The sequence below is a fragment of the Cricetulus griseus genome, chromosome 8, assembly GCF_003668045.3.
Source record: "Cricetulus griseus strain 17A/GY chromosome 8, alternate assembly CriGri-PICRH-1.0, whole genome shotgun sequence".
Classification (NCBI taxonomy): domain Eukaryota; kingdom Metazoa; phylum Chordata; class Mammalia; order Rodentia; family Cricetidae; genus Cricetulus; species Cricetulus griseus.
The window spans coordinates 60,406,486-60,418,988 of NC_048601.1; the positions used below are offsets into that span (position 1 = coordinate 60,406,486).

General features: G+C 39.3%; 1 gene segment (V, D, J or C); it reads right to left on the reverse strand.

Moving 5' to 3' along the window:
- Window positions 1–4,180: 4,180 nt before the first annotated feature.
- Window positions 4,181–4,700, reverse strand: LOC113838196. The segment is given in 2 exon segments: window positions 4,181–4,515; window positions 4,652–4,700. Coding segments are annotated over 2 exon segments (384 nt in total).
- Window positions 4,701–12,503: the final 7,803 nt, after the last annotated feature.

The window sequence follows — 12,503 nt, forward strand, 5'->3', positions numbered from 1 at the left end:
CTCTTTTGATTGATTTTAGTTTAAAGTCCAATTTGTTGGATATTAGAATAGCTACCCCCACTTGTTTCATGGGTCCATTTGACTCGAAAATCTTTTCCCAAACTTTAATACTTAGTTAGCATCTGTCTTTGAAATTTAGGTATATTTCTTGTATGCAGCAGAATGTTGGATTCTGTTTTGTTATCCATTCTACTAACCTGTGTCTTTTTAGGAGTGAGTTAAGACCATTACTATTGAGGGATATTAATGACCATTGATTGTTCATTCTCATTTGCTTTGGATTTGGTGGTGGTGGTGAAATAGTGCGTGGGTTTCCATCCCTTTTTTCTTTCTTCTGTTAGTAGAGTGGGATTATATATTGCTTATATTTTCTGGCTGTAGTTAACTTCCTTGTGTTGCAGTTTTCATTCCAGAAATTTATGTAGGACTGGGTTGGTGGATATGTATTGTTTGAATCTGGCTTTGTCATAGAATATCTTTTTTTCCATCTATATAGATTGAAAGATTTGCTGGGTATAGTAGTCTGGGCTGGCATCAGTGGTCTCTTAATGTAAGTAGAATATCTATCAAGGAACTTCTGGCTTTCAGAGTTCCTAATGAAAAGTCAAGTGTAATTCTGATAGGTTTGCCTTCATATGTTACTTGACCTTTTACCTTTTCTGCTCTTAATATTGTCTCTTTATTCTGTGTGTTTGTGGTTTTGATTATTGTTTTCCTGTATTTTTTACTTAAATTAGAAACAAGATTGCTGATCTCCAAAATTTACAAAGAACTCAAGAAGCTAGTTTGCATAACACAAAATAATCCAATTAAAAAGTGGAGTACAGAATTAAATAGAGAATTCTCAATAGAGGAATCTAAAATAGCTGAAAGACACACAAGTAAGTGCTCAACATCCTTAGCCATCAGGGAAATGCAAATCAAAACAACTCTGAAATACCATCTTATTCCTGTTAGAATGGCTAAAATGAAAAACACCAATGACAGTTCATGCTGAAGAGGATGTGGAGAAAGTGGAATACTTCTGCACTGCTGGTGGGAGTGCCAACTTCTAAAGCCCCTTTGGAAATCAGTATGGTGACTCTGCAGGAAAATGGGAATTAGTCTAACACAAAATCCAGCAATTCCACTCTTAGGCATATACCGAAAAGAAGCACATTCATACAACAAGGACATATGTTCAATGATGTTCATAGGAGCACTATTTGTAATAGCCAGAAAGTGGACACATCCCAGATGCCCCTCAACTGAAAAATGCATAGAGAAAATGGAGTACTACTCAGCAGAAAAAAATCAATGAAATCTTGAAATTCACAGGCAAATGGATGGAATTAGAAGAAACCATTCTGAGAGAGGTAACCCAGTTACAAAAAGAAAAACATGGTATGTACTCACTCATATGTAGATTTTAGACATAAAAGATTACCAGCCTACAATCCACACTACCAGAGAAACTGGTAAACAAGGAGGACCCTAAGAGAGACATGCATGGTCCCCTGGAGAACGTAAAAGGGACAAGATCTCCTGAGCAAATTGGGAGCATGGGTGGAGGGGGAGGGAGGGAGGTGAATGAGAAGGGAGAAGAGAAGGAATGAGGAGGACATGAGGGAGCAGAAAGTTTGAGTCAGGGGAAGAATGCAGGAAAAAAAGAAAGGAGATACCATAATAGAGGGAGCTGTTTTTGGTTTAAAGAGAAATAAGGCACTAGGGAAATGCTGGGAGATCTACAAAGAAGACAACTACCAATCTAAGCAACAGAGGAGAGGCTACCTTAAATGCCCTCCCCTGATAATGAGATTGATGACCAGCTTATATACCATCCTATAGCCATCATCCAACAGCTGGTGGAAGTAGAAACAGACACCCACAACTAATCACTGAACTGAACTGGAATCCAATTGCATCAAAGGATGAGTGATGAGCAAAGTTTGTCCAGACCAGGCTGGTGAAACCCACACAAACAGCTGACCTGAACAACAGGGAGCTCTTTGTCCTTAGTCTGGTAGCTGGGAAACCAGTATGGGACTGATCCAGACCCCAGAAAAATGGGAGTCACTGAGGAGACCTCAGAAATCTATGGGGCCTCATGTACTTATCAGTACTTATCCCTAGCCAAGAAGTGGACTTGGGAGCCCATCCCACATAGTGGGATACTCTCTGAGCCAAGACACATGGCAGTGGACCTAGGCCCTATCCAAAGGATACAACAGACTCTGATGACCCCCTAGGGAAGTCCTCACCCTCGCTGGAGAGCAGAAAGGATATGTTATAAGTAGGGTTTTAGTTTTGGGGTAGTAGGGGAGGAGGGGAGGGAGAGAGAACTGGGATTGACATGTAAAAGAATCTTGTTTCTAATTCAAACAAAAATATTAATGAAGGAACTGAGGAAAATTTAAAGATAACATGTATTTTTCAATATAATAGAGTGGAAAACTAATCAGATGTAGTGAAAATAAAGCACACAAGTGAAAAAAGATGAAGTACTGGAGAAATTGTGTCCGTAGAAATTAGCACTGCCTGTTATATGCACAGGGAGCAGGGAAAATTAGTTGACTCCTGCCCTCAAGGTTGTTTTCTATTCCTATCCCTGTGGTGGGCAAGCGTCTGACACCCACAAGATCTACCCTGGAACCAATAATTTCTCTCATTGCATGCAAGCAGTTTGTGCTTATCACATTTAGATTTGCAGTGAGAGTCCTGAGCAGAGCTTCCTACCCTTTCTGTCACATTCCCTGCTATCAATATTGTCCTGGTTGAGTGGCAACTCTGTAGAGCATGATGAGTAGGGAAAGAAATCACAGGACTGAAACATGGACATGAAGGAGACCTGCCTTCATTGTGACATCATCTCTTTAGTGTAAATAACCCTGCTGTAGAGAGGCTATTTCACGTCAAGTAAGTCCCTGGAACTTCAGAGACCCCTGGCTCTACAGAAGATTATACACATTGGTGGCTCCAGATTGAATCCACCCACTGACCTCAAGCTTGAGACCATTGAAATCCAGGATTATCTTCACTTGATGAGAAGTGTCAGCAACCACAGGGTAGGGACACCTTTGCTGTTTTGCTCTCAGATCTTCTTTCTGATTTCAATAGAGACAATCTCACAAGTAAGGGAACTGAGTGACCCATAGGATATTAAATGATCTCTACTCACTCTATAGCACATAAATGTCCAGCCTCCTTAACCAGACATTCCCTAAGAAGATTGTTCTGACAATAAACCAGATGCCCTTAGAAGCAGACTCTTTGTGCTACCAATGGGAACACTGCTCCTGAAATAACTTGACTGTAGCATCTGTTATCTCAGGTTTTTCTTTCCCTCCATGTTCTTGTTTTATGACTAAGAAGATTGAAATATATAACCAGTAAAGGGAGAGCAAAGGATAGAGAATTTTTTGACCAGTAGCACTGAGAGCAACAATTAATAAATGGGACCTCCTTTACCTCCTTTACCTGAGAAGTTTCTGTAAATCAAAGAACATAGTGAATAAGACAAAATGGTCCCTTACAAAATGGGAGAAGGTCTTCACCAACCTCACATCTGACAGACGGCTGATCTCCAAAATACCCAAATAATTCAAGAAACTCGACATCAAACTACCAAATAATCTTATTAAAAAATGGGGTACAGATCTGAACAGAGAATACTCAACAGTATAAAAATCTCAAATGGTAAAAAGACACTTAAGGAAATGCTCAACATCATTTAATCTCAGGACTTATGAGGCAAAAGCAGCCAAATCTCCGAGTTTAAGCCTAGCCTTTCTATACAGTGAATTCCAGGACATCCAGTTATTCAAAAACAAAACAAACAAATCTTTGTCGAAGAATATTAAGCAGTATTTGCAAATCAGATGATTAGCAGTGTTTAATATTTCAAATTATTTTTATTTAATTGGCTGGGGAAAGTTTCCTTTAAGTTTTAAATAATTGTCTAAGTAAAAAATTATTAAATCTAAAACCTTTTTTTGAGAAATGGTAAGCTGGAACATCATTTGTAGCAAAATTATTTAATATAAGATAGTCTGGAGAAACAAACACACTCATGAGCATAAGAATTTTCTGTATAGTTCATTCCCTCCATTTTTCTAAAAAGCCTTACAGAGACCCTAGTTGAGGTGTCTCAAGGGAAATATATCTGAGGGACTGAGTCTTAGTATGCAGTAACCCTGGAGGTTTATTCTGAGACACAGAGGGCTGTGGGAGGACGCTCTATTCCTTGCTGACAATAATAGGTTGCAATATCATCAGCTTCCACAGGGTGGATGGTGAGAGTGAAGTCTAATTCAACCTCATCACCACTGAACCTGGCAGGGATCCCAGATGCTAGCTGGAATTCATTATAGATCAGGAGTTTGGGAGGCTGTCCTGGTTTCTTTTGATACCAGTGCATAAGATTTATGCCAAATTTATTGACACTCTCACTGGACTTGCAAGAGATGATGGCTTTTTGTCCCAGAGACACAGACAAAGAATCTGGAGACTGGGTCAGCACAGTGTCCCCAGTGGAGCCTGGAATGATAAGCACAAATCTACTATTGAATTTGTACTGAAAACATCTCACTCTGAGACATGTGACTCCAATGACAAACATCCCAGAGGCATGAGAAACAGTACATACTCCCAACACTTCCCTAGACCCTCTCACCTGGTACCCAGAGCAGCAGAATCAATAGGAAGAGAGCAGCTGGCTTCATCTCTGAGAGCTTAACTACAACTTTCAGTCTTAAGGCACTAACAAGCTCCCTTAAAGATGTTTTGAGCAGCCTGTACCATTGGCTACTGATGCAACATGCAAAGCAGCTCAGTAAACCTAGTGCTTGGAGGAACAACTTACTCTTGTCCAGTGGTAGTTGATGTTGAAAAAGCATTCACAGAGCAGCTCAAGTATGTCCTAAGGGATTTTGTGACTTCCCTATTGAATCTTCACTCCATTTCTTTAAAATAATTTTATATGATGTATTCTGATCATGTTTTCACCCTCCCAACTCCGTCTACATCCTTCCTAACTCCCTATTCATCCATCTTAATAATGCCCCTTCCTTTTAATTCTTTCCCTTTATCTCTCTCAAAAACTGAAAAAATCAAAACTCTAAACAAACACAAAAAACAGAAAGACAAACAATTACTGGATGGTTGTTCTAGTATAAAGAATAGGAGAATTTTAGAATCATTTTGAAATCTCAATAATGTCAAAGTTTTCAAAGAAGAGTGAATTTCACATCATGATCCTTAACAAGAAAACACAGCATTTAGATCTTATACAATGGTGAAAATATATGGCTGTCTTTGTTTTCAAGGGGAATTTACAACACTAAATGGCCATCAAGCCAAATCTATAAATGTCATCAGGAGTTAAGACTCTGAGAGACATGTCCATGGAATGGATCATTGTGAATAAGCAGGTTCCTCCCTCCTTAACTACTCCAAAATCTAATATAAGGCCAACAAGATACCCTAAAGTGTATATGGGAATGACCACAAGGCCAAAACCCTGTACAAAGAAACTAGAGAAAACTAAGTAATGCTGAGTGTGGAAGAACCTTCTCAGTGGAAGAGTACACCAATTGATTATCCAGTACCAAATGGTCAGCACTGAAAGCATACATACAAGAAGCATTACACAGACTGAGCAGGTTGTATTTAGGAACAGTTAGATAGGTAGATAGATAGATAGATAGATAGATAGATAGATGTAACAAAACAATGGAAAAAAGTCCTTTAATTTGAGAAAAATGGAAAGAGTACATGGCAGGACTTGGAGCAAGAAGGGGGAAAGGAGAAATTATATATAAGCACATTATAATCTGAAAAAACAAGTAACAAAAATTTGAAAAAATGTTATGACTACAATAATTGGCCTATTAGTTGCATGTGACGTTATATATTGTAATACAGCTTACTTATATTTTTTTTATTTCTCAAGATGTCATCTTTTGGAGTGAAAAAAATTAGGGAAGATCTCTAAAAAAATTAAGGTGAATAAAACAAATTAATTTTCAGCCAATTGTACAAACTATTAAAGCTGAAAGTTTTGCCATCTTTCCCCTGAGTGTGTGTGTGTGTGTGTGTGTGTGTGTGTGTGTGTGTGTGTGTGTGTGTGTGTAAGAATGAAATTAGACCCATAGATATCACCTTCCAAAAAAGTAACTTCAAAGATTAATCAGACCTCCAATCTGACATCTCTGGTAGTGGTTTAGTATTTATCCCTAGTACTTGTATGAACCTTGGCAGCCCACTCCACATAGAGGCATACTCTCTCAGTCTAGACACATGGGGGAAGGTCTAGAACCTGCTTCAAGTGATATGATAGACTTTGAAGATCCCCAAGAGGAGGTCTCACCCTCCCTGGGAAGCAGAAAGGGGATGAGATAGGGGGTCAGTGGGAACCGGGGAAGAGGGGGAGGGAAAAAGAACTGGGATCAACATGTAAAACAAGCTTGTTTCTAATTTAAATTTTAGAAAACAGAAAAAAGTAACTTCAAATGGATCAAAGACCTAAATTCAAACTCTGATACTTATCCAGGTGGTGGTGCGTGCCTTTAATCCTAGCACTCTGGAAATAGAGGCAGTTGGATCTCTGAGTTCGAAGTCAGCTGGTCTAGAGAGCAAGTTCCAAAACAAGAGCTATACAGAGAAACCCTGTATTGAAAAAATAAAAATGAGTAAATAAGACTTCGAGAAGAAAGCAAAGACAGTCCCTTACATGATATATGTATAAAGAAGTCTTCTGATTAGGAATTCAGTTGCCCAAAACTGAAGTCAACTATTAACTTTCATGATGTAGAACATCATGAAACAAAAAAGTTTCTAGACTGCTGAAGAAACACCAAGCAGGTTAAGAGGAAGCCCACAGACAAGAAGAAAATTTTTGCCAGCTAAGATTCTCTAACAGAATTAATATGCAGAACAAAGAGCTCAAAAAACAAAGAGTAAATAGTACAACAAACAAACCCAAATAGCTCATTAAAAATCACCTTGTGATCTGAACATAGTGTTCTCAAATATAGGAATAAAAATTGCTAGGTAATATATTTAAATTCTACCATTTCTAGCAATTAGAGAAATGCAAATCAAAACAACTTTGAGATTTCATCTTACCACAGTCAGAGTGGCAAAGATCAACAAACAGATGAAACTAGGAAGAAAAAACCCTGAATGAGCTTGCAGAACCAGAAAGGTAAATATGATAAAGGACTGAACCTCTGAAACTGTAAGTAAGTCACCCCAATTAAGTATGTTCTTTATAAAAGTTTCCAAGGTAATGGCGCCATTTCACAGCAATGAAAATCCTAACTAAGACACCCACCCAGACACAAAACTTTTGACCCACAATCTGTCCTGCCTATATAATATGCTAGGACAGTGGTGGTGCAGAACTTGTGGGAGAAGCCAACCAAGGATCCATGTGGAAGCAGCTAAAGATGCCTATAGCAGTGACTAATATAAAAATACTAGCTAAAATGGAGAATATATACAATTAAGGACAGTATAATTGGTACAGGAAATTTCTTTTTTTAAATAAAATAAATATTTATTTAAAACAATATCTAAATTAAGATGTACCCAACACTGTTATCCAGAAACACTCTGTGGATACGTCTTCCTATTTTTTTTTTTTTTTGCAAATTTCAAATGTTGTGGGTTTCATGCATCAAACACTAAACTCAGTGACTCAGTAAGTTAAAGATATTTCACCAACATCTTATCAGCCAACCAATCATGAGTTAGAAGCTTCTCTCTGCTAATGTCCAGCAACCCCTATTCACTTTCCCTGTATTTGTTCTTTCTGAGACAGGGTGTGGTAGTTTAAATGAGATGTCTCCTATAATATCAGACATTTGAATACTTGGTCATCAGTTGGTTGCCCTGTTTGTTTTAGGTCTCCAAACAGCAGGAAGCAGTTTGGAGAGAAGATGCCCAAATACCCAATACTGCTTACAAATGTTTTTTTTTTTTCATTTAAATGGGATTGTTTCTAAGAGGTTAACGATCACAGGCAACCTCTTTTTAAAGAAAAAATGGGAATATTATATAGAAATGTATACTGGGCATTAGTATGTATTTTGGTTTATTGATAAAAATTTAAGATCAATTTTGTTATGTATATTTTTCCTTGTGTTTAGATACTATTTTTTTACTTTTTATATTTTTCTTTATTTTTTATATATTTGAATTACAAACAAGATTGAATTACATGAGAATCCCAGTTCCCTTCTCCCTCCCTTCCTCCCCTACCACCCCCCCAACTCAGATCCTACCTATCATATGTCCTTTTTTCTAATCTACACCTGACTCAAACTTCCTGCTCTCTCATGACCTCTGCATCCATCCTTTTCTTACCTTCTTACTCTCTTAGTTTCCCTCCCCTCTTCTCATGTTCTCAATTTGTTCAGGGGATGGTGACCCTTTCCCCTTCTCCAGGGGACAAAGTTTGTCTCTTTTAGGGTCCTTGTATACTAGTTTCTCTGGCAGTGTGGATTGTAGGATGGTAATCCCTTACTCTATGTCTAAAATCCACATATGAGTGAGTACATATCATGTTTGTTTTTTGAGATTGTGTTACCTCACTCAGAATGGTTTCTTCCAGTTCCATCCACTTTCCTGCAAATTTCAAAGTTCCAATGTTTTTTTTTTTCCTCTGAGTAGTACTCCATTGTGCAAATGTACCACATTTTCCCCATGCATTCTTCTGTTCAGGGGCAACAAGGTTGCTTACAGTTTATGGCTACTACAAATAGTGCTACTATGAACATTGTTGAACAGATGTCTTTGTTGTGCTTCGTTTGAGTATATGCCTAAGATTGGAATTGCTGGATATTATGGTAGACTCATTCCCATTTTCTTGAGGAGTCGCCATTCTGATTTCCAAAGTGGCTGTACAATATGGCATTCCCACCAGCACTGGAGGAGTGTTCCTCTTTTTCCACATCCTCTCCAGGATACCAATAAACTGTCATTGGTGTTTTTGATTTTAGCCATTCTGACCGGAGTAAGATGGTATCTCAGAGTTGTTTTGATTTGCATTTCCCTGATGGCTAATGATGTTGAACACTTTCTTTTGTGTCTTTCAGCCATTTAAGATTCTGCTTTTGAGAACTGTCTATTTAGTTCTGTACCCCATTTTAAATTGGATTGTTTGGTGTTTTCGAGAATAGCTTCATGAGTTCTTTGAATATTTTGGATATCAGTCCTCTGTCAGATGTTGAGGAGGTGAACATCTTTTCCCAGTCTGTGGACTGCTGTTTTGTCTTGCTGACTGTGTCCTTTGCCTTACAGAAGCTTCTCAGTTTCAGGAGGTCCCATTTATTAATTGCAGATCTCAATGTCTGTGCTACTGGTGTCACCTTCAGCAAGCAGTCTCCTGTACCAATTAATGCAAGGGTACTTCCCACTTTATCTTCTGATAGGTTCAGTGTGACTGGGTGTATGTTGAGGTCTTTTATCTATTTTGACTTAAGTATTGTGCAGGGCAATAGGCTTGGGACTTATCTGTAGTCTTCTACATGTTTGCATCCAGTTATGCCAGCACCATTTGTTGAAGATGTTCTCTTTGTTCCAGCGTATATATTTAGACTATTTGTCAAAAATCAGGTGGTTTGGGTGTGTGGGTCAATATCAGGGTTTTCAACTCTATTCCATTGGTCTACCTGTCTATTTTTGTACCAATACCAAGCTTTTTTCAGGACTATAGCTCCGTAATAGAGCTTGTAGTCAGGGATAGTGATGCCTCCAGAAGTTCCTCTATTGTACAGGGTTGTTTTGGCTATCCTGGGTATTTTGTTTCTCCATATAAAGTTGAGAATTGTTCTTTCAATGTCTTTGAAGAATTGTGTTGGGATTTTGATGGGGATTGTATTGAATCTGTAGATTGCTTTTTGGCAAGATTGCCATTTTTACTGTGTTATTCCTGCCTATGCAAGACCATGGGAGATCTTCTTTAATTGCTTTCTTTAGAGACTCAAAATTCTTATGGTACAGGTCTTTCTCTTTTTTGGTTAGTGTTACTCCAAGGTATTTTATGTTGTTTGTGGCAATTGTAAAGGGCAGTGTTTCCCTGATTTCTTTCTCCACCAGTGTGTCATCCGTATATAGTAGGGCTACAGATTTTTTTGAGTTAATCTTTGCCACTTTGTCGAATGTGTTTATCAGTTGTAGGACTTCCCTGGTAGATTTTTTGGGTGGTACAGGTAATTTCTGAGTGCCCCCACTTTCTTGAATAGACGGACTCTCAGTCACTAACAAATATGAAAGATTGACACAAGCAGTGAGTCAAAACATAAAGGAATATCCATATTACAATTGTTCATCTTCTCCAAAAGTCCCACAGACAACAACACTGTCAGGGCTGTGGCTAACAACTAAATGCCCAGGTAAACATTTCCCACCAGAGACATAACAAGACATGACCAATGAGTGGTCTTTAGAAGCTATCCTCATCCAGACTTGGTGAACATCTCCAAGACAAATCAACCAGCACCTCAGATCATTCATCCACTCAGAGGCACAAAGTTCTTTAGAACCATGGAGCATGCCACTAAAGGAAGAATCTCTTTGGATTCAGGGCTCTAGAGTCTCACTGCATACTTGGAAATAACCATCAAATGGGGTGACTTGTAGGTGACTAGAGATTGAAAATTCAGGTTACCAATGAATTGTTGACATTTGAAGCACCATACATCTGATTACCCACAGACCCCAAAGCCGTAGACCTAATAGATCACTCAGATGAGAGGGACACATACTTATCAACCTATCAATGACAAACAAGTACAAGAGGTGGATGATATCCCAATATAGTTAAAGAGAAGAGTGACAGCACATGAGAAACATGCAGATGATCTGTTACATTAGTCTGATAATTTTAACTATCACATAATAATTTAAAAGCTAGACATTTTTAAATAAACATTAATTTAGCATAAACTACCAGCAGGCTTTTGTAATTGCTAAACTTAGACATTATAAACTTTAATATAGTATATATTATTCTTAACTGTTATCCTTTTTACAACTTATTCCACCAGATGATAAGTAGAGAGTAAGAGAGATGATAGAAAGATAGATAGAAGACAGATAGATAGACAGACAGACAGACAGACAGACAGCTAGATGATAAATAGAATACATACTTCAAATAACATCCTTTGATTTTCATAACATATAAAAATAAAAGCACTTAGAGGAGTCTGGATATACATCATTCTTCCTTCCCCCTCTACAAGCCCAACCTCTCCTGATGTGAGTGTACCCTCTGCTCCTGCCCTACTCCTGCCCAAAGCCCCCATCACCCCAGGATATCTCTGGGCCTGAACCTGCATAGAGTGGACCCGCTCAAACAGGAAGGACCTCCCTGAGTCTGGAAATACCTCACTCTTCCTTCCCCCTCTGCAGGCCCGACCTCTAGTGAGCCTGACCTCTCCTGAGACAGGGAGGACCTCCCTGAGTGTGGAAACACCTCTTTCCTTATTCTCCCTCTGCTGGCCTGACCTCTTCTGATGTCAGTGTACCTGCCCCTGCCCTACTCCTGTCCAAGGCCGGCATCACCCCAGGATCTCTCTGGGCCTCTTCCTGCATAGAGTGGACCCCTAGACAGGAAGGACCTCTCTGAGTCTGGAAATACCTCAATTTTCCTTCCCCCTCCAATGGCCCAACCTCTCTTGAAACAGCAGAACCTCCCTGAGTCTGGAAATACCTCACCCTTCCTACCACCTTCACCTGCCCGACATCTCCTGAGGTGAGTATACCCTCTGCTCCTTCTCCTCTCCTGCCCAAGGCCTCTCACCCCAGGATCTCTCTGGGCCTGCACTTGCATAGAGTGGACCCACCCACACAGGGAGGACCTCCCTGAGTCAGGAAATACCTAATTCTTCCTTTCCCCTCTGCTGGCCCAACCTCAGGAAAATGGGAATCAGTCTACCTCAAGATCCATCAATTCCTCTCTTGTGCATATACCCCCAAAAAGCACATTCATACAATAAGGACAAATGTTCAACCATGTCCATAGCAGTGTTCTTTGCAATAGCCAGAACCTGGAGGCAACCTAGATGCCCCTCAACTGAAGAATGGATACAGAAAATGTGGTACATTTACACAATGGAGTACTACTCAGCAGAAAAATGCAATAGAATCTTGGAATTTGCAGGCAAATGGATGGAACTAGAAGAAACCATCCTGAGTGAGGTAACCCTGTCACAAAAAGACAAACATGGTATATACTCATTCATATATGAATTTTACACATAGAACAAAGGATGACCAGCCTACAATCTTCTTCACCAAAAGAGAAAAATGCATGGACCCCGGAGAATGGGAAGTGGAAGGATCTCCTGAGATAATTTGGAGCATGAGGGTAGGGGAGAGGGAGCTAGCAGAATGAGAGGAGAAGAGGAGGGTAGCGGAGGAAATAGAGGAGAAGAAAGGTTGAGTTGGCGCAACAATAGAGGAGAGCAGGATGACAAATACCATAACAGAGGGAGCCATTGTAGGTCTGAGGCTAG